The sequence below is a fragment of the Neodiprion virginianus genome, chromosome 3, assembly GCF_021901495.1.
Source record: "Neodiprion virginianus isolate iyNeoVirg1 chromosome 3, iyNeoVirg1.1, whole genome shotgun sequence".
NCBI classification, from domain to species: Eukaryota; Metazoa; Arthropoda; class Insecta; order Hymenoptera; family Diprionidae; genus Neodiprion; species Neodiprion virginianus.
In genome coordinates, this window is record NC_060879.1 from 41,750,054 (window position 1) to 41,771,285 (window position 21,232).

General features: G+C 36.6%; 3 protein-coding genes and 1 long non-coding RNA gene across 5 annotated transcripts in view; 3 read left to right on the forward strand and 1 right to left on the reverse strand.

The window, feature by feature from the left end:
* Positions 1-1,142: 1,142 nt before the first annotated feature.
* On the forward strand, positions 1,143-4,448 carry LOC124300935 (CCAAT/enhancer-binding protein gamma). 2 transcript variants are annotated; one of them, XM_046755442.1, is made up of 4 exons: positions 1,143-1,300; positions 2,502-2,615; positions 2,948-3,104; positions 3,195-4,448. In XM_046755442.1, the coding sequence occupies exons 2-4, from the start codon at positions 2,502-2,504 to the stop codon at positions 3,296-3,298; spliced, it is 375 nt and encodes a 124-aa protein (XP_046611398.1). In that variant the 5' UTR covers positions 1,143-1,300; the 3' UTR covers positions 3,299-4,448. The 2 variants fall into 2 exon arrangements, with proteins under 2 accessions (XP_046611398.1, XP_046611399.1); XM_046755443.1 differs by having other exon boundaries at positions 1,298-1,433.
* Positions 4,449-5,297: 849 nt separating this feature from the next.
* LOC124300936 (uncharacterized) lies at positions 5,298-8,854 on the forward strand. The gene is made up of 2 exons (XR_006907366.1): positions 5,298-5,820; positions 8,659-8,854. It is a non-coding gene; the product is annotated as an uncharacterized LOC124300936 (long non-coding RNA).
* Positions 8,855-9,503: 649 nt separating this feature from the next.
* LOC124300928 (guanine nucleotide-binding protein G(s) subunit alpha) overlaps positions 9,504-21,232 on the forward strand; it is a 28,452-nt gene continuing 16,723 nt past the window's right edge. The window contains exons 1-5 of the mRNA XM_046755434.1: positions 9,504-9,781; positions 10,595-10,667; positions 13,690-13,744; positions 16,177-16,296; positions 19,839-19,936. Of these exons, the coding sequence (XP_046611390.1) occupies positions 9,643-9,781; positions 10,595-10,667; positions 13,690-13,744; positions 16,177-16,296; positions 19,839-19,936 (485 nt within the window). The 5' untranslated portion in view covers positions 9,504-9,642. The remainder of the gene's footprint in view (positions 9,782-10,594; positions 10,668-13,689; positions 13,745-16,176; positions 16,297-19,838; positions 19,937-21,232) is intronic.
* LOC124300926 (ATP-dependent RNA helicase Ddx1) overlaps positions 19,421-21,232 on the reverse strand; it is a 32,758-nt gene continuing 30,946 nt past the window's right edge. The window contains exon 11 of the mRNA XM_046755430.1: positions 19,421-19,465. Coding sequence (XP_046611386.1) covers positions 19,431-19,465 — 35 coding nt within the window. The 3' untranslated portion in view covers positions 19,421-19,430. The remainder of the gene's footprint in view (positions 19,466-21,232) is intronic.

A 21,232-nucleotide genomic window follows, 5' to 3' on the forward strand; every position in this document is an offset into this window, starting at 1 on the left:
TTTGTATTACAAAAAAAAACTTCTTTTTATACAAATTTCCAAATTATAGTAGATTTCCGTCACATAATGAAAGTTCTATGTTACATAGTACGAAGTTCATATTTATGTGACATCTACTATAATTATGTGACGGTTGGGAACACTGGGGTGCGCACATATATTTATAAGTCTATGGGTGCGCACCACTGAGCTATGTGAAGATTGCTCCGCGAGACTTGGCGAAGTCGACCATGCCTGATCACAAATTAGCGCGTCAACTTAAACATAGGTCTCTTATGAATTTCAATATAATCTAAGATAAATACAGGTTAGCAATCTTTTGTACACTTAAAATTGGATCAGAATAGTTCAGATTTATCTTTATTGTTAGTATAATAGGTATATTTAGAACATGCGTCGTTCATGCGTTCCAGCGTTGACTGAAGGATCTTTAGTTAAATGATAAATCTTCAGAAATGAAGATAATTAGGGTATATCCTACCAAAAAATGCCATCCTTGGGCAATTTTTTACTTACAATTAGATCTGGGAGCGAAGTGGGTGAACATCGGTAATATTAACAATGTAGGAGTTCCGCCGGTAGCGTTGTGTTTTCTATCTTCGTCCAAAGAGTGGAATGGAAAAGGATAAGACATTGATATCGGTACGCCAGTTGACCATGTCGGTATTGCGGCATGTGTACTCTTGACTACTCTTTGAATTGTCCATTACCTTTCAACTTTGCCGTCACGTGATCTTTGGTAGAATATAGTTACTCATTATCTCAGTACACTCATTATTAATGGTAAGGATATCGTTCCGAATTCGGTTGGGTATGATACATATTCTATCTTTTTCTACCACGTAAAGTAGAAGAGGACACGATATGTCTCTGTTTCTCAGTTAACAATGTAAACTGCATACTGACCGGCCGTTCTCAATCAATTATTTTTATAGTCTTACACATAAGTGGAAAAATAGGCATGACAAGATTCTTCTTGTTTAATAATGGTTAAGATATTTGATAGGGCATATAATTCAAAGTACTCTAGATCCATCACAGCTCAATTTTACTTTTAGAATTGTGCGAACTTTTTGAAATTTGAATGTGGCCGCCAATATGAGACTTGAATCAAACGCGGTGACGGCCAGACAGACGACAGTCGTTCACTTTTAGCATTGCGTCATCTCTGACCTATCCAATTGGATCGCAACAGTCGAGTTTATGGTGGCATTCAAGAACGAAATTTGTGTGTCAACAGCGAGAAGCAGCCTCAAATCATTGATAAGAAAACAAAGCGAATACCCTGCAACTGACGGTGGTGCGTATACCTCATTGATGGCGAATATTTGTAAAGTTTTCGCTTCTGATAGTGGGTTGATTGAAACGGTATGGCGTTATGGTCGTGCACTTAACTAATCGGTATTACGCATTTGAAAAACATTGACTCTAAAGTAAGTGTAACAATACCAAACTCCAGTTAATGAGTAGAGAAATTGTATTTCATTCCTGAAAATATAAATTCTGTCGTTAAAATTCTTCAAAATGCTTAAAGTTATTTGTAAAATTGGATTTCCTCGAATGAAATGGCGGCAAATTTTGGCAACCCACGAGCGCGAGCAAGCCGCGTGTATCTTGCATCATCGCTTGAGCAAGAACGCACACATCGCCATAAGTTTACGTAGAAGTGTGAAACACATGGGCAGAATTAGCGAGAACGCGTTTGGTATTCGGTACTTTTTGCATACTATTATGGTCATAGGTAATGCCGTAATGCCAAAACTATCAGATAACTTCTGTTGATTAGCAGTGATAAATCAATACCCAAACGTTGACTTTGGATGTTGATCTGTGTACCACTAGAAAACAAAAACCCGCTGTGAACGTTTTTCAAATTCTTTTACTTCATACCGATAATTGTCCTTGCAGAATTTTATGAAATTTTTAAGAAATTACCTTACTAACGCAATTTTGTACAAACTTTTGCCCACAAATTTCAGTAATGAATTAATCAACTATCAGTTGAATTGATATCATCGCATAAAAAATTGGTACGCTCTAGTTTATGACTTAATCCCGTTTAATTGGATTTAAGTTTTTCCCTCCAAATTGACTAAACCATACAAGCTAAAAATTGGTAATATCAGTTGAATGTATTCAAATCCTGTTTCCAAATTAATGTATGAAAAATGTTCAAAGCATGGGGTAGTAGTCGCCTTGTGTCGTACGCATAACTGAGAGTATTTGCCAATTGGATATTTCATAGAGAACAATATACCTTGCCAATACGATCGGGGTATTCCACTAATTATCGTTGATACGTAATCAAATTTTGAAACATAGAATTTGCTTTTATTCGACCACTTCAAATCCTAGTTTCTGAGGTTCTCAATATTCACATTTTTTCAAATATATTCCAGTAAAGACTGTATATCTTGTAAAATTTGCAAACCCTGAACAAATAGTATTTCTTCATATGAATCAAACGTTTTTAATAATAAAATCCGTTTTTCTTTTTCTAGATGGCACCCAAAAATAAGGAAAACTCCGGGAACCCGTCGAAAAAGTCGAAACGCGCAATTTCTGAAGAAGATGACGACGACGACTACAGGCGAAGACGAGATCGTAACAATCAGGTAGATGCAGATTCAGTTATGTCAGAATTTTTATTGTGTGCGGGACAATGTACTTGCGCCACTTTTCTCAATAAGATAACACTACTGTAATATACAATCGTGGAGTAGAAAACGAAAATGTAAAATAGAACTACATCAGCGACTACATCTGGGACCCCTTCCTTCCGATTGAAATTTTCCCACTGATTCGTAAAATATTTTCATTTCTATAAAATTGTGCTTACATGCAATGTTTATCAATGGTCATTATTGGACATTCTTAATGTAACAAATTTTCAAGTTGTATTTCATCGATTTGACTTATCATATTTCCTTTGTTATAAAATCTGTAGGCAGTAAAGCGTTCAAGGGTAAAGAGTAAATTACGAACGCAGCAAACTTTGGAGCGAGTTAACCAGCTGAAAACAGAAAACGAATTGTTGGAGGAGAAGATCAAGATGCTAACCAAGGAGCTCGGATTTTTGAAAGACCTGTTTTTGGCCCACGCAGGTATGGAGTGCATATCGTGATAAGTTTTGTCTTGTACACTAATTATAACAATAAATCATGCGGTATAATATTGGTAATTATTTTTCTCAGGCTCCAGTCAACACCCAATCAATATTCAGGACCTAGATTTGAACGCGTTACTGTCAGAAGATACGAAGTCTTCCGACGATGTAAAACCAACAACAAAGCTGTAGGATTGAGGACCAATTCACGTGACTATATCAAACTCGGGGTATTGGCACGGCCGTGCTTTAATTCTGTCTGAAATTACATCCAAACGGACAACGGTTGGTCCTTTTGATTCGGTGAGAAGTTAAGAGCCTTTTCCTCTTCCTCGCCCTCTTTTGCCAATCCTGCCGCTCTATGAAAATATTTTTGTTTATTTATGTCTATCTTTAGTCAACGCTAATGCAAAAAACCAGCATTTTTTGAACTTATCATGTAAATCGACATGGGAAAGGGAGCGTCTCTCTTCTCACTGTTGGTGTTAGAGATCTCCTTGAGAATCACTCCTCATTGCACTAACAGTTCGAGCGTGATTCCAAACCTTGCATTACAACGAAGAGATTAGGTTGGGCACATTCTAAACGAACTGTGTGCCCCTCAAAAACACATTACACCTAAATCTGCCGTCGATGCTGCAGGAAAGTATTTTTATACAGAGTGCAACATGAATTGCAACTCTGCCTATGTTCCCAATTCGGAAGGAACAAAAACTACATGTATACTAGCGTATATGTATACATTATTTTATACGAATTTGTCGTCTCCATCAAGGTAAAGTTTTCGTTTTAGAAATTATCTACCTATCGCGAATTCGGTAACTTTTTTTTTACGTTCATATGTTCTATCTGCAGACGGTAATAATACCGTAAAATTTTTATGGTCTTATATACATATGTGTATGTGTTGACGATAATATGGTATGATAAATCGTAGTATTAGGTGTGGCCCTTTAAATCTATTTACTTACGACGTTCATTAGTAAGTGCTAGTAAGTACCACATTCATCGCAGTCGATGGGCCGTGAATATTTGTTGCGCGGATCAATCTTTCTTCCTCCCTTCAATCATCGGTCAAGATCAATGAATTAGAGTTGTTTTACAACTAATTTTATCTATGTTTGATAAGTATCAGATCACGATCTTTTTTTTATCTAAAAATCGAGTGTACTTGTTGTCAGCGCGAGTATAGTGTATACATATACATATCTGTATTAATAGAGTACATTTAATTTTATACAGTGAGTTGTAGGTAATTATACTTATTGTACACATATGTACATGCATAGCATATATTTCTGTAAATAATAATTATACTTATAATATAACGAGAAAAATTTAATTCTGTATTATTATTTCAACTTACGCAGCTAAAAACATGCAATATTCTCAGATTATGTCGCCCTCACATTCAAACTTATCAAATGAAAAAATCTATCTTTGGGAATCTAAATTGTTCAAAAAGAATGCTGTTATCAGCTTAATGTACGGCATATGATAAGGTAGAATTAACAGCGATCCAAGAGAATAAGATCTAGTTCGACATGAGCTTCTGATTTTTAAAAGGAATTATCTATCAGCCAAATTTAACTGATCATTGAATCGCCGAAATATTCTTCACCCCATGAATCGAGATAGAGGTTTCTTTTGGGCAGAAGAAAAAAAATCGGGAGCGCCAAAGTTCAAGCGTCACCGAGCGATTTCCTTTTCCAATGGTCTCACTGTCAGTGTTTCAAGTGATAAAATTGTAAATCTTAATCTGGTGATTAACAATTTGCAAAATTCGAACTCGAGGAGTTTTACGGGGCTTGACCATTAAACCAAACTCTGGCTGGCGACGGATATCGGCGCTGGCCTAACATCAGAGCTGCGGAGTCTCACGATTGGCGTAAAGGCGGTAAGGTGACTTCTTGTCCTAATTCGTACGTACGTCTGTGCATACTTCTATCTATGTTGCATTACAAAATTATATATTACGAACTACGCACGATTTTTTCAATAATTAAATCAAGTACACCGGTTCTTAATTTCGCGCAGGAAGTGAATACAGGTACGGTATACATGTGTCCTGTGTGTACCTGCGTGCATATCGACCTCGACACGACTCACAATCAGTTAATTTCGTTATGGTCCTCGCGTACGTATTTCACGCCTACGTGACGGCAAGGATGTGTAGCATGAGTAGGTTTGTACATTGTCTTCATAGTTGGCGAGCGGTTAGCCTCGCGAGGTAAACGGCGAATCGAATGTGTCTCGAACGTAATACGGAGTTCACCGAGTGGAATCGTATTAATACCGGGGATACCTGTAATAAGTATACTCGAGTACGGCGGTTCGGAAAATGATGGGGGAAACGTCGGTGTCCCGTTGGAAAGCAGTTTGACGAGGGTGTCCGGAAAATCACGGCACCTGTCGATTTTCCGCGAAAATAACCGGAAACGCCCGATCCTCGGTCGGGTTTCTCGTTCAGGCACCAGCCGTCGCCGTCGTATCTAGCAGACGACATGTTGGCTGCACACAGCACCTCGTCTGAGACGTTTCAGCCGGAAATTTCCTCGAAAATCGTATTGTATTGAAGTGCGTGTCGTACAAAGTGCTGCTCGGATATCATATCGGGAATATCCGCGGTGTTTACGTGGATTAACAAGTGTTTACCGGCGACAAGGGGTCACCGAGGATCTCAGGTGAAAACGGAGTGACAGTCAAGTCGAGAAGTAATCTATTTTCACGTTTTGGAGGGGTAGGGGTCGGGCAGCCACGGGCGCTGCGCTGCCCAAGTCAATTTTCTATGTGAATGTGTGCGTGTGTCCGTATCTGTGCCTGTACCTGTATGTTTTTCCCCATTTCTCTCTCATTCTACGCTACGTCCATTATCCTCCTCCTCTTCCTCCTCCTTCTCGTCCGTATCATCGTGTTTTTCGGTCATTCCATCCGCAGCCGAGACCCCCCGTTGACGTCGGCGTGTCGCGGCGCGACGGCGGAGCTCCGGGAGCTGTCCGCGATGCATTGCACGATCCCCATCGGCCTTCTTCCTCCATTTACATCGTCGCTCGGTTAAAAATGGTGTGCAATGTTGGGTGGCGCGAGACACGTCGTTCGATATATCAATCGCGCAACTGTCCCTCGATTGGAATGAGAATCTAGTTTTTCGGGCTAGGCAGGATCACTCGCTCTACCCTGCAACAACGCACACACATGGATAGGGAAGGAGAAATAGAGAGAAAGATGAGGCGGAGAGGGACACCTAACGCACTCGTACACCCTGCGCTCTGCCGAGAGCCTACATATATACATTCACACATACACAGTACACATACACACATACGTTAATCGCACATAGTATGCATACGTACGTAATAACGCACACACGCACAAGTTGGACTGAATTCACTCACATACCTGAGAGTCGAGGCGGCACATGTACACGATTTGGGGTAAAAAAAAAGAGGCGAGAAAGAGAAAGGGAGCGAGATGGGACACAAATGATTTATTTCACCGGTCCGTCCGAGCGAGCGAGTCCTAGGCTAACCTGCAAGGTACACATACTGTGGCATACAGAAAAATACACCGGGCACACCATCGTCGGTTTGGTGCGTGACACAGTTAATCTCTCTCGGATACACAATAAGCAGCAACAGGGTGCACTCCCGCCTAACGGAGATAAGGAACGAGATGGGGAGAGTCCAACGTCTTTGCAGAATTTCCCCCCCCCTCCCCCCCCCCATCGCCTGTCGCTTCCCTCAAAGTTTGGCGGATCGAATATTTTTTGTCACGAATCATATTTCATCGTGTCGCGTACCTCATCTCATCTCGTCACTTCTTATCATGTTTTACATATTATTAACACGTACAAGCGACTATATACTCTTTATACGTAATGCTGGATATACGACAATACGATAGGTTATATATAGCAACTAGACTGCCAAATATCATCGTGCCCGTTCGTTTCGTGAGGGTCAGTGTTCTTCTGTTTCAGGTTAAAATTGATCATGTTGAAGTTAGTAACGTTATAGTAACGATTCGTGCTGATGAAAAATCGTTATTTTGCGATCTTCGAACTGTTTGGAGTTCGGTAAATCGTCATAAAACTAAATATACTGATATTTTGCATTCCTAGTTCCTTAAAGATCATCGTAAAAATAGGAACATGGTGATGTTTTTTTCTCAACGTTTTGTTATGATAAAGTTACTAAACTTCAACCTGGTTAAAAATTTTTTTATATCCCTACCTATATTCAAATATCGCCCGCGAAATATGCAGTACTACCGTCTTTCGCGAGTCTGTCATTCAGTAGTACGTTAGTCGTTGCGTGTAATATTTGTAATTCAGTGTATTCGTTAGTAGCGATGTCTGTACGGAATTCGCGTTTTCAGATAAAAGCTAACGTCATGCGCGGTGTCGCTCGGCACTTCGCTGTACAAATTATTATGTCACGTGGACGGACGGATAGCAACCTTGTTTGGCAAAGGGGTGCGGCGGGTGACAATGGGCAATGCATCATGTTCAGGAAGATAGACGGAGCATAATTCGTCGGGTGGAAGAAACAAGTGAAGTTTAGAGTGTAAAGTATACGGACATCTTTGAAAATAGTTCGACTCTCTTGTTATTTGTTGATCGATGCTTTAATCGTTGGTGTTTTTTTTTTTTTTTTTATTCACTACTTTCCTATCGTTCTTTCTGCCCGACCTTTTGCCAATTTCACACCGTAGACATCGTCGTTAGTATAGGTATCGTGTAGACGAAGAAAAAAAGTATAGGTATGTAATAATCTCGAGACATGTGAGATAACAGATATGCTAGAACGGTTCGCCCACCTTGTGATACACAAATCGTTTCGCGATCGCGTCAACCGACGAACCAACTCCAGAGTGATTGAAATCCGCTTCCAACAATAAACATGTGCCTAATACTATATACACATATTGGAAGAGAGAGAGACGCGCGTGAGTTGTGTTAGCAGGCGAAAGAGATTAGCGAGAAAGAAAAATAGAGCAGCAGAAGTAAAGGAAACGACGACGACGAGTGCCGAAATAGAAATCGCTGCTAAATTGTCCGAAAGATACCGTATGCATGGGTATATCCAAACACGAAGAAATAGGATCCCCCCACCTTCCCCCCTCACCTGCTCCAATTGAATATCAAATAATATTACGTACAATTGCGGCATCTGATAAAATTCAATCATGTATGTGCATTACATGTATTATGTATAAATAGATTCGTTCACCTCCGACGTTTCATACACGTCATGCGGCATGTCACATTTAAATCAAGCGAATAAGAGAGGAAATGCATACTTGGAAACGAATGAATGGTGCAGTGTGTAACTTTGATTAATACAGCGTACAAGTTTTCTTATTACATATACGTATATATACACATAATTATCATTAATCGTATTCCTGTATGAATTCTTTTTTTTCTTCCGTTGTCCTTGTTACCTACTCTCGAAACGATCAGTGATTTTTCTAGAGTATTTTACACAACGAATTAACCATAATATTAAAAAAAACTTACACCTGTTATATTTACCTGTATTAATTGTCAGTGCATGCAGCACGCGGAATCGACGGGGTGCTGCAGTTATGGTTTTGTGGTGCGAGGGAGGCGCAACGAAGAAGTAGTGCAGGGTGCGAAGAAGGAGGGCGTTGAAGTGATTTACTTTAAAATTAGTTGGGGCGTTGCGTATCGTAGCTGCCGTCGTTACTCCTTTACGTCAACAGAGATCCTGACTGAATGTAAAATTAAAAAAAGAAAAACTAAAGCCAAGACTAAAACTAAAAATAAAACTAAAACTGTAACTAATAATAAAAAATACAAGGCTAAAAGTAGATTTAAAAGAAAGAAAAAAGTATTTGCATCTTACTAACAATAAGAAGAAAAAAAGAAGAAGAAGAAAAAAAAAGAAGAAAAACAAACGCAAAGCAAAAGGAAAGAGAGAGTGAAAAAACAAAACAGCAGAAACGAACCTGTTTCATCGTGTATATTCTTTTGTTCGAGGTTTTTTTTTCTTTTGTTTTCCTCATCCCTCCCGCCGCCGTATCCTCGTCACAATTCTATTCCAATTCCCGCCATTTCCATTGAAGAAATTTTACATCCCACTGCGGCCGTTCGGCGATTACTCGTGAAAGAATATAATAAATATTGTATTTCATGAGAATAATCGAAGTGCATCAAATAGGCTAATCGCCGCAAGTGATCTACACACGTATTTTCTAGCTATGCGTACGTATTCGGTAAACTTGTTACAAGTGTAATAATAATAACAACAACAACAACAACAACAACAATAATAATAATAATAATAATAAAAAACGTCAAGTAAACACAAATCTATATATACATACATAGTAATAAAACGATACGTGTTGTACATAAAAATATAAATATTTATAACAAGAGTAAGTGAAAAAAGGTATATAAAATAAAAACAAAAAAAAAGGAAAAGAGAAGAGCAGAAAGAAGAGAAAAGGAAACGAAACAAAAACGGGATTATCACGGGAACGGTAGTGTAAAGTGTGTAAAGTGTGACATGGGGTGCTTCGGCAGCCAGAGCTCCAAGGCCAGTCAAGATGACAGTAAAAATCAAAAGAGGCGTTCGGATGCGATCACCAGGCAACTACAAAAGGACAAACAAGTATACAGGGCCACTCATCGCCTTTTGCTTCTCGGTACGTGTATACATATCACATATTACGCATAACGTATTATCCGTACCTGTTGTTCTTCGGTACCGCCGAATAACTGCATGTTAAATTCAAATTCTAACTATATGTGCAACGCCTGACGATAAGACACGTAATTACGCAATCAGTACAGTTATTATCGTACTGCACAGCTGCAAAGATATTACAGAAAGAATGTTACAATATTCGAGTACTATTCGAGAATTAATTATGAGGCTCTGAACGTTGAGTAACGTTATTGGAATGATTCCGAGTTTCGGAAAAGCCGTTATTTCGTAATTTTAAGAATCTCTGAAATGCAGTAAATTGTATGTAATACGGTATTTTTCAAAATTTGGCCACTTTATGGTCACTACAAAGTTGAGAAATAGCATACTAATTATTTTGTTTTTTCAACCAATGTTTCGTTACGTTAACGTTACCAACCTTAGCCTCAAATTTTTGAAAGAAATTAACGTAAAAATTAATTGCTATCGAATTGATTGTTCGATATATAATGTATGTATGTGATATATTCTTCTTGATGGTCATTCAACCGGATAAGTTTATCATAAGGCAAAAAATCTGACGCCTGTAAACGTTTGAAATGATTTAAATTGGAAAAAGGAAAATCCATCAAATGTAAAGTCGATTCTTTGAATAATACGTGTTAATTTTAACCAAAAATTTTTAGTAGGTAAACGACACAAATTATAGTTCCAATTGTGAATAATTCTTGTTACAATTCGTCAAGCCAAAGTTTCGCTCGTACGTTTATTATCCATACTTATATTTCCGTTTTGTTCACGTGTGTTTCAGGCGCGGGAGAGTCTGGAAAAAGTACCATCGTCAAACAGATGAGGATACTTCACGTGAATGGCTTCAGCGAGGCGTAAGTATGATCGATAATAATAATAATTTATGCACCCATTTTCTCATCTAAAGTATCTTTTATTTACATTTTTTTACACGAAACAAGCGCAGCGGATAATCACTTCGTTATATAACAGACTTGGAAAAAGTATTGAAAAAAGAAAACGAACAAACAAAAAAAAAAAAAAAAAAAAAAAAATCTTGGTTGTACAGCAATCATTATAAGAAAGATCATTGATTATTTATTCGTCAGAGCGGTTTACTTATTCCTTATGTATATATATGTATGTATTGTTATCCTCGTTTTAAAGCGTAAAATCGGTAATTTCACTGCACGCACAAATCGATTAAAGTTTAATTTTATTTTTTTAAGCATAATAAACGTAATACAACACAGAAAACAATTAGTAAACTGACAATGCAACGGTTTTATTATTCCGCAAACGTCGTTGAAATGTAGATAAAAATTGAATTGTAGCTGTGGTATTATTACAAGAATATCTATGCATGCAAGCGAAACAATTCCACGATATCAGAGAGAATCATGCAACAAATTGTGGTATTCCATATATATATATATAATTATTTATATATATATATATATATATATATATATATATATATATATATATATATAAATTATATTATATTATACATATAATATATAACGGTACGTAGCGGTTTTGTGAAATAAACGTTCGTGACAGAAGTTATGAGAATTTTGTCAAATTTCACGAGAAGATATGGCGCAAATTTAACGGGGATAACTGGGATAAATATGAGAATGACGTCGGCGTTAATGATTTACGCAAGTTGACGACGAGTCGAGAAGAATGCGCAGTCGCAATGATTATAACTGATCGGTATTGCTGACTATACGGTAAAGAGTAAAAAGCAGCGCGATGAAATCCAGCCGTTGAACGGAAAAATCATACCAGGAAAAGAAAAAAATAAAATAAAATAGGATGTCATTCAAGTTCGGTTTCAGCATCGGGTGCTTATGTGTAATGGAAAATTATGAGAAGCAAGTACATAGGCGTAGTAAATTCTTCTCCACCCGCTTCATACGTTATTATACCTCTCGTGCCAACAACCCAGCCACCGAGCGTGTAAACATTATGTAAAGAAAAGTGGGGAAAAAAAAAAAAAAAGAATTAGAAAAAGAAAAAAAAAAAAAGGAAAAAAAAATGACACGGCGGCTCGCGTTGTTGTAAATTATGCAGCAATGAGACATATATTCGCGATAAGAAACGCGGGCCGCGGAAAAGACGAGAGATTTTATTACTGGTTTCGCCTTAACGTATCATGTGTAATAAGGTATACTTGCCGAGATATTATAACCTGCAGTTACTTACAACTGCGGACGATAGTTTAAATCAATCTTTGCTTGCACGATTTTCTCCACCATCTTTCACACTCATGTGTATATATATATATATATATATATATATATATATATATATATATATATATATATATATATATATATATATATATATATATATATATATATATATATATATATATATATATATATATATATATATATATATTGTGTATATATATATTGTATACATCAATTCCAACGTCAAGATTCCCAAAAATTTTCCTAGATCCCGAAAACATTTCGCCATACATGTATATGCGATGAGAATAAAAACAATATTCCTCCGTAATTATGCGTGTATGAGATACCTATACATACACGTATAAATTAGTTTTCTCATTCGTCATTTAGCTTGTACGACGAGTTTCCGAAAATGTGATACATTATGTACTGTATAATAATACATCGGACGAAGGAAAAATTAAAAAAAAATTTTTTGTTCCAAATTTCAATTCCTGCGTTGGAAAATCTAATTTACTGGCAGTAGGTTTTTCTTCTTTCTTTTTTCTCTCTCTCTCTCTCTCTTTACTCTCCCTTTCGTTGAGTATAGGAAACCTGTAGAAAAATTCGATTGATTGTGAATTTTTGTTTGGTACTGATGAGTAAATTAAAAAAAGTTTGCAATCTTGCGATTATATACACACATACATACATATATATATGTGTGTGTGTATTATAACAGATTTCGTTGAAGAAAATCGTATCCTGATAATAATATTATACCGAAGCATACACAGGTTTAATACGCGTATTTATCCGCATGTGTGATGTTGAGTATTTTTAAACCTGCATTGCGGTTCTTCATGTGTCGTCGTGCTGTGATAAAAACTTATTCTACACTCGTATGTATACGCGTTACCCATATATATATATATATATATGTATATAGTTATAGTTATATGCATTTGTGCATCATATATGATTACACGTTGCACCGTTGTTATACTACATATATCGAATTAATACTTTCCACGAAGCATTTAATCGCGGTTTTAGCCGGAGTTCGGTATATCGCTCATTGTCAGCAGTGTCGCTCTTGGGGAATGAGAAAAACTTATACAAATATAGATTCTGTCATCATTTTGTATCAAATCATCGGCTTTATTTTTTCCGGCAAGGGGGGGGGGAAATCAGGCTTGATCGTTAGCGATTGATGATGATTTCATTTGCTCTGATGACAGAAAAAAAAAAAGAATCAATTGTACTGTTTTCCAATAGAAGAACGTATAACGAGACAACTCGCTTCGTTAATATTAGATTCGAATTTTGTTATTGCATTGCGATATCAAGATTTGGGAAAAATTGATGGGCAACGAATGATCCGACAAATATTAACCTATGTTTGAAACAATATGACTGTAATATTATGTTGATTTGATTTAAATGGGCGACGGTGTGATAAATCTATTATTTCAAAAGTTATTCAAGATCCTTAAATGACTATTCGACGTTGAATAACTTTTGAACGAGTAAATTTATCAGAAAATAATAAGACACCATTTCTGAAGAGCGTTCAATTCTCTACAAAAACATGTCTGTGAATTTTCTGTACGACGCATCGTTGTAGCTAGTTATAGAAATCAGCAGGACCAAGAAACATTTTTGCCATGTTATTCTTATGAAAAATTTACTACAATATTATTTAACGTTGCAGGGAAAAGCGGCAAAAGATCGAGGACATAAAGAAGAATATAAGGGACGCGATCTTGGTAAGTTGTAAAATCTCAATCGTCGGAAAATCATGTTCAGATATTATTTATACATTGCTGTTATTCTCTCTAATCGTGTTTCCTCGTCCCTGTAAATTCACACTCTCCCAGCTTTTGGCTAATCGATTAGTACCGGCATGCCAGATTACTTGCAACAGACAGACGTATATTATACTTCTGAAATGTAAATAATAGCCTGAGGTTGGCTATTGTATTTAAATAATACCTACTAATGGCCGATTGAAACGGATTTTATAAATAAAAAAATAAATCGGCTTCGCCTCTCATCCGCGCGGTTTTAAAGAGAAAACTTGATAGGAAAGTTGAAAAAATTTAAATCTGTTACAATTGACCGTTATAAAACTAATCAGCCGAAATGATAACCTTTACTTACGTAACGCGTTAAACTTGCACGAAATATTAGGAAGAGATTCATTATTCTGCAGTTTAAATACGGGTTCGTTTGTTTAGTTATTTTTTCGAAATTTCAGGCAATTCCAATCGCGCGAAATATGTTAATATTTTTTTTTTTTTTTTTTTTCCAACATGCAACTTTACAGCGTACCGTTACCAATACAACTTCAGTCACGTTAATTGCCGTTTCTAATCCTGTAACCGAAGAGTCTTTCTTCATATTTCTTCTCATACTTAATTCATTTTATTTCCTCAACCGACCGTCCTTATTATACACGTATACTCATCCACGAAAAGCTATATAGTCTATATTTATAACAACATGTGAAATTCCTACGCGCTAATTCACCGTTCTGTTTGCGGATTGTATATTACACGGCTAGCTTACGGAACGATAATTTATCTACATCTATATAAATATTATATGTAGTATGTAATGTTGTACACGTGTATACGTGTGTTTGTATGCTAGACGGAGATCGTTTTTCTTGTATATAGACCGTAGTTTACATCTTGCGGCGTGATCCGCGTAACATACGTGCCGCAGAAATCCGATCAACTCAACTCAACGCGAGCGCTGCTCTCCACGGAGTATTTAGTCTCTGTTCCATCCGTATTACAAGATCTCTGTTAGTCGAAGCTTCAAATTTCCTTTGCTTTGTCTCAAACCCTCTCGATCGCGGTGGGATGCTCAACGTTCCACCTAAAGAATTATTTCCATGACTTAGTCTTGATCGCAGTTTGTTCGACACGACTTAAAATGATGTTTGTTACTTTGTATGGTACTAAAAATATTCCGAGCAAGAAGTTTTGGTCGGAATCATCGAATCTTGATAACTTTTTTTTTATTTTTCATTTCACATTCGCCATATTGGATTTAGAAATGATCGAATTCTGACTTCAGATTCGCGATCGGCGACACCGAAAATAACCGAGTAATAAAATCTCGGGACAAAATATTGAGTGGAAAAATTTCGGACTTAAAGGATTAAATTTTGTCATCCGGATTCCTCGTAAAACTGTTGTTTATGATGAAAAAATAATCCTCTGAAACTTTGAGCTCGATCGAATAAGATTTAGAGGTCTCGCTTTCGAGTTTTCCTTTTTAAATTGAAATAACACGCAAAAAATGCCTCCCTTAACTCACCGTCGATTTCGCATGAAAATATAGACAAAAATGAAGAAAATATCAAGTGAATTTTTTTGCAGGCAACAATATTTCGTACAAAAAAAGATCTCCGGATATCTTATTCAATTTTGCATATCTTCAGATTCAGGGAAGATAAAAATTTTCAATATATTTTTTTCTTACAAAATATTGTTGCATACAATAAAAGTCGCGAAATCGACGGCGAGTTAAGGTAAGCATTTTTTTTACTTGTTATTTCAATGTGAAAACTAAAACTCGAAACTGAAATTTTTTTTTTTTTTTGTGAACCACTGTAGTATACGCTTCAACATTGGAGTGTTCGATATTCAGGGTGTTGACGAATTTTTTAACGCACACACTCCGTATCTTTTGTAAAATAATTCAAAAACAATTGTCCAATTTTTTCATTTCAAATGATGGAAAAAAAACAAAGCCAGTTTTCGAGGGCATTCGATTCGTCTAGATCGCATGATACGACGATGTGAATTTTTTCTCAAACGATAGCAGTAATGACCACTAAAACCTCGCAGCCCCAGATTTTTTCGAACATTTTTACTCTTACGACAAAATACATACTGAAAATGTGTTCGAAACGCGTTTATTTTAAACGAGACACGAGATAAAAATTTAAATAAACGAGGACATTTTTGTTTTACAATTATTTGACAAAATATTTGGGGGTTGTGCGTTAAAAAAATTTGTCAACACCCTAAATATGGGACACCCTGTTATACAGTGTATGCTGTGTACAGGCTTTGGGATATAATGGTAAAGAGGAAATGTCAAAGCGTCGGTAGGGAAATTTCTCTCGTTAGAGATAACGTTCAAAATGGAGAATAGAATTGTGACGATTCGTCCCTAATTTCAGACGATAACGACCGCGATGAACACGTTGACGCCACCGGTAGTCCTCGAAGATCCATCGAACCAGAGCAGAGTCGAATACGTCCTCGATGTATCGTCTTCCCCGGATTTCGACTACCCGTCGGTGAGTTGGCCGTTTTTCATTTCCATCCTTAAATTCGACCATCTGATCTACGTATTGTTATATTTATTTTGTTAATTTTTATGCTTAAGATATTATTTCAAACTTGTTATACTGATCCGTTCGTTGTACGATAGATGATACAAATATCGAGTCATTTGTCTTACTTTATTCGTATTGTATTGAGCAGGAAATTGGATCGAGCGGGGCTCGAGATTGGGAAGAAGATAAAAACGCTAAAAATAAATCGTACGGAGATATTTGTGTAACGATAAGTGACTGGATATTTTAAAATGAACAATGTTTTTCTGTTTGGGACCGACTCGTTCTTGTGACTCGTTCAATCACCCGAGTAACTTGATTCGTCCGTTATTCCGAACACGACATCGGAATCGGAGTAAAAATACCGGCATTTTGTAATTTTGAATGTTAATTGTTCAAGTTATAAAAACTTGTCTCAAATCGTTGACGTTTGAAAATCGCTTGTTGTGTTATTCGATTTTTTTCGGAATCACTTTTATCACACGGTATAATATAGGTATGTCATTTCATTCGTGTTTAAGCTGTATCATTGGCGTAAATAAGGGACGGGGTTAAAGTTCGGAATTTCAAAATCTCCGAAAGCGTGGCGGCGTAACTCCAAGTAAAGAACTCAAATTTTGAAGAAACAATATAAAGTGTCGAATGGCCGGAAAGCCGACGGGTTCAAGTTCCGAAAATTCAAGTTCCGATAGATCAAAACTCCGAAAAATGAACTTTCGACGGAGCCAAATTCCGATAATTAAAATATACACACACAGCGCAGTTTACTCAACGAGTGGGTGTAAAAAAAGATCAAAGTGGTGAAATTTCACCGAGCCAGTAACTCACAGAACCGAAAATCTTCTATCATTCGGAATTTCGATGTTTCAGATTTTTAAATTTTCGCACTTTCACGCTTTCGAATTTATCGAAGTTACGCCCTCTCGTAACTTTGAGCGTCAGGTTTCGGACCATTCGAACCTTTGATGTTTCGTCAAAAGTTTGATTTCCTTTCGTCAATTTTCGCCACAAAAAAAATTCGGAATTTAGCGCTTTCGAAACTTTTCAAATTCGAAATTCCAACCCCGCCCCACAAACAGCATTACCAGACTATACGTTGAAACAATTCTCATCAATCCTGTACCCCGAGTTTTCGGTGAATCCGACCACTTTCGAAACTATAGTAAGAGTCCCTAGCGTCCACCACGTGCGTGGCTTACGCGATTTTCTCGGTGCTTTTTTCAGCCGCGTCCGAAAAATCAAGCGTGCAGGGAGTTTGTTTTACCGAAAACCATCGGTACATTACGCCTGCATACGTTATAACTCTGTTATACGTTACACGTGACTATAAATAAGAATTTTGACACCCTTGGCACTGCTCCATGATCTTACACAAGTATGTATTGTTAAACGTTACAATATACGTAAGGACATAATCGTAATGTAAGCTTGTGGGAATTACGCGTTTATACAATAATGTAAATCTATGTAATGTATACGGAGCATTCCACGCCAAATCGGTAAACGGTTGATCCTGACATTTTTTAATTTCACCAAGAACTTTTTCCACGTTAGTACGACCTTGGAAAAGCTCTCTAAAAATTTTCAAATCTTTTCCAATCACTTGTCTTTACCCTATGAAAACACCAATATTGATTTTTATGAAACAGCAAAAAAAAAACAGTTTCCAAAAAATAGAATTTTCTATTTTCATACCTGTTAAAAATTTGTTATAAAATTTTTAAGAAAAAGAAAAAAAAAACAGCCCGAGAGTATTTTAGAACGAGTAAAGCATTAAAAAAAAATCAGTAATCTAATCGGAAATGCGGTATGTATTATAATAAAAAATAGAATCTTATACAGATTGTAGATTTTGCAGTTCTGTGTATTTTAATTTTTTTCTTTTTGTTTTATAAAAATCGATTTTTATGTTTCTGGGATAGGTTTAAAAATTCATAGGTTAAAGAGGAGTGATTGAAAAAAATTTGAAAGTTTTTTCGGTAGCATGCGCGAAGTCGTAGGGAAAATCATTCTTGAAATTAAAAAATGTCACGGTCAACCGTTTACCGATTTGGCGTGGAATGCCCCATATATATATAGCTATCATTAATCTTCTCACTTTTCCTCGAACGTTTCGCATTGTTGTTCTTTTCGTCATTATTATCGTAACAAGATTTTTCACGGAAATTTTATTACGCAAATTTGCAAAGTAATTTTCACCGTCAACGATATAAAATTGATAAATTACTCGCGCAGCTCGAACAAATGTTTAAAAATATCACTTTGTTACAACTTAACCTCGAGGACTCTACAATTATCGGCGTATCGTCGTTGTACGCGTGTAAAAAAAGACAGGCTCCGGATGTTGTTGGGCGAAAAATAGAGTAAAGCTGCGAAGTCGCGGATGATAAATGAATTGTTATTTATAGAATTTACGGTGCATGGTTGCTGGCGGATTGTCACGATGAGATCCGAATGACGGAACACGCGGTCTCATGCCGCGTCACTCCTCGTTCCCGTGCTCCTATTTAACAATTGTATAATTGTTCCTACTCCGGCCTTTGCTCGTCAACCGGCTTGTTTAACAACGATCAGCTCAAAGATAATTCCTACGTGTGTATAATGCGAATCAACACGCACACTTATCGCTGTAACTTTTTCCGTTTCGACCGCGTCGTCGGGACAATTGTTTCATCTTATCAAGGGTCGCTGTGAGGTAAACGTTCCCTTTTTTACAATTGCGGCCGATAAACAAATTCACGCGCAAATTCGTTGAAAGGAAAGAAAAGAAACGAAGATAAAACCAAGTTCTTTTAAACCGAATCATAAGAAATGTAGCAAATTTTCGTCCCATTGAGTATTCATTTTTTTCTTGTACAAAAATTCTACCAGGGACGAAAATATTCATTTTTTCAGGAATCTCACGATTAGTTGATTTTTGGTTCGTTGTTTCGATTTCACAAATCATATTTATACATATTTCGCTATCAGAGATCTTCAGTTTTTCTTCAGATTCCCGCCTAAATGACAATATTTCTTAACAAGAAAACGACTTTTCTTTCACTCTTCGAACGGACTTGAATATCTCTAGGGTTGGCAACATTGTATTTACCAGACTATACGTACAAACACCTCTTTTCGCTACACGGCGAAAATAAAAGAGCAGATTTTTTTCACAACTACAAGAAAATATGAACACATGAAGGTTTTCGCTAAGCAATATAACACGTCCGTGTCAGCTGTAATTTTTACTACAAATGTACCTGATTTTATTCCGCGCACGCGGTAGTTTTCACTATTCTCAGAGTAAATCGTAAATCTGCATTTTACGAGAATTGTATATATACATATATTTTACCAAAAAAGCCACGCAGTTTTTATTAAAATCCGCTCTTTTCTCCTCTTCGTGTATTTTGGCGATCCGCGGTACAGGTTGTATAACCTGCAGCATTACAATCTCGATACCTACTTTATTTATACCCTTAAATCAATCGATAATCGTATGTATATGATTTTGCTTGCAGGAATTCTACGAGATTGTGGAGACGCTTTGGAAGGACAGAGGAGTCCAGCAGAGCTTTGAGCGCAGCAACGAGTATCAGCTCATCGACTGCGCCAAATAGTGAGTATGGCATGATCAAAGATTTCTTTGCCATCACACCGCGTACGGTGAACCTCCCTCACACACGTGTATACGTGTGTAACATACACCTCTATGCACAAAAAGATGTAGTAAGATGAAAAAATGGATGGACCGCAAGCCGATTTTTCGAAGAAGCGAAAACGTTTAATTTATACAAGTTAAAAATGTGGAACAAGTCGAAGTGTAGAGAAGTCAAAAAAATAGAAAGGTTTGAATATAAAACGCCAGAATTTAGAATCATCGGAATTCGTCTCGATAATTGTATAGAATCGTATACAGAATGTACACTGAGAAAAATTTAGTAAAACAGGTAGCGTTAAAAAAAAAAAAAAAACTGTTTGAATATTGTTGGGATTACGAAAAACGAGGTACGCCTAAACATTTCGCGCCATTGTCGATCCTTTTTTGGTTATTGCAACGCTGAGTCAGTTTGCGAGGTTTACTCGACTTTTTTTTAGTTAAACGAGGCTTTAACGTCAATTTACCGTTGCACAGGCATTAAATTTTCGCAACAGCTGCAAGAGAATATAGCAACAGTGATCGTAATGAGAAAGAATCGTAACGGATGCCAGACTATCCGGTAACGGCTAGAAAACTAATTTTCATTTTCTACCTGGAACAATATTTTTCGATTGTGGTAAAAAATTAAATTTTTAAAGACTGAGCGGTAACCGAAACTAAAAATTTCTCTCAGCGCAGATCTTGCAGTTCTGTATTTCGTCTTTTTGTATTTTCATTTTATTATACTCGGACTTTCGTTGAAAATTCGATATTTTGCTACTTTTAGTTTTTTAGTTCTTCCTCAACCGCGTTGTAGGGTTCTTAGATGTAGACGAAGTTGTATGCCGCGGTGTTACAAATACGTCAATTATTACAGGTAGGCATAAAATATCCGTAATTCCGTAACGTTGAGCTATTCATTCTAATTCCGTTCGATATTCGATACAACGTCGAATTATCGAATTGCAATATATAGCTTTGAATATTATAAATGTTACGTTGGAGCATAACGGGAAAAATAGTTCCTTCAAAAATGCACAGGTTTTTTACTGTTTTTTTTTTATTTTTTTGTTTATTTAGATTTTAACTCACTGAAACAAGTTAGAAATGTGGAAAGAGAAGAAGAGAAGATTTCATAAGCGAAAAGAACGAACACGGAATGTTGAATACATTTCATAGAGAAATTGTTTGTTTAATTTTATAAGAAATATTGTTTAGTTTATTATAATTAAATGATGGTTCTTTTCGTGATTCTTGTGATTTTTTTTATGCAAA

Coding starts and splice junctions, on each gene's coding strand:
- LOC124300935 (XM_046755442.1), top strand. CDS start 2,502: ATGGCACCCAAAAATAAGGAAAACTCCGGGAACCCGTCGAAAAAGTCG. Junction 2,616..2,947: donor GACGAGATCGTAACAATCAG/GTAGATGCAGAT, acceptor TAAAATCTGTAG/GCAGTAAAGCGTTCAAGGGT. Junction 3,105..3,194: donor CCTGTTTTTGGCCCACGCAG/GTATGGAGTGCA, acceptor TATTTTTCTCAG/GCTCCAGTCAACACCCAATC.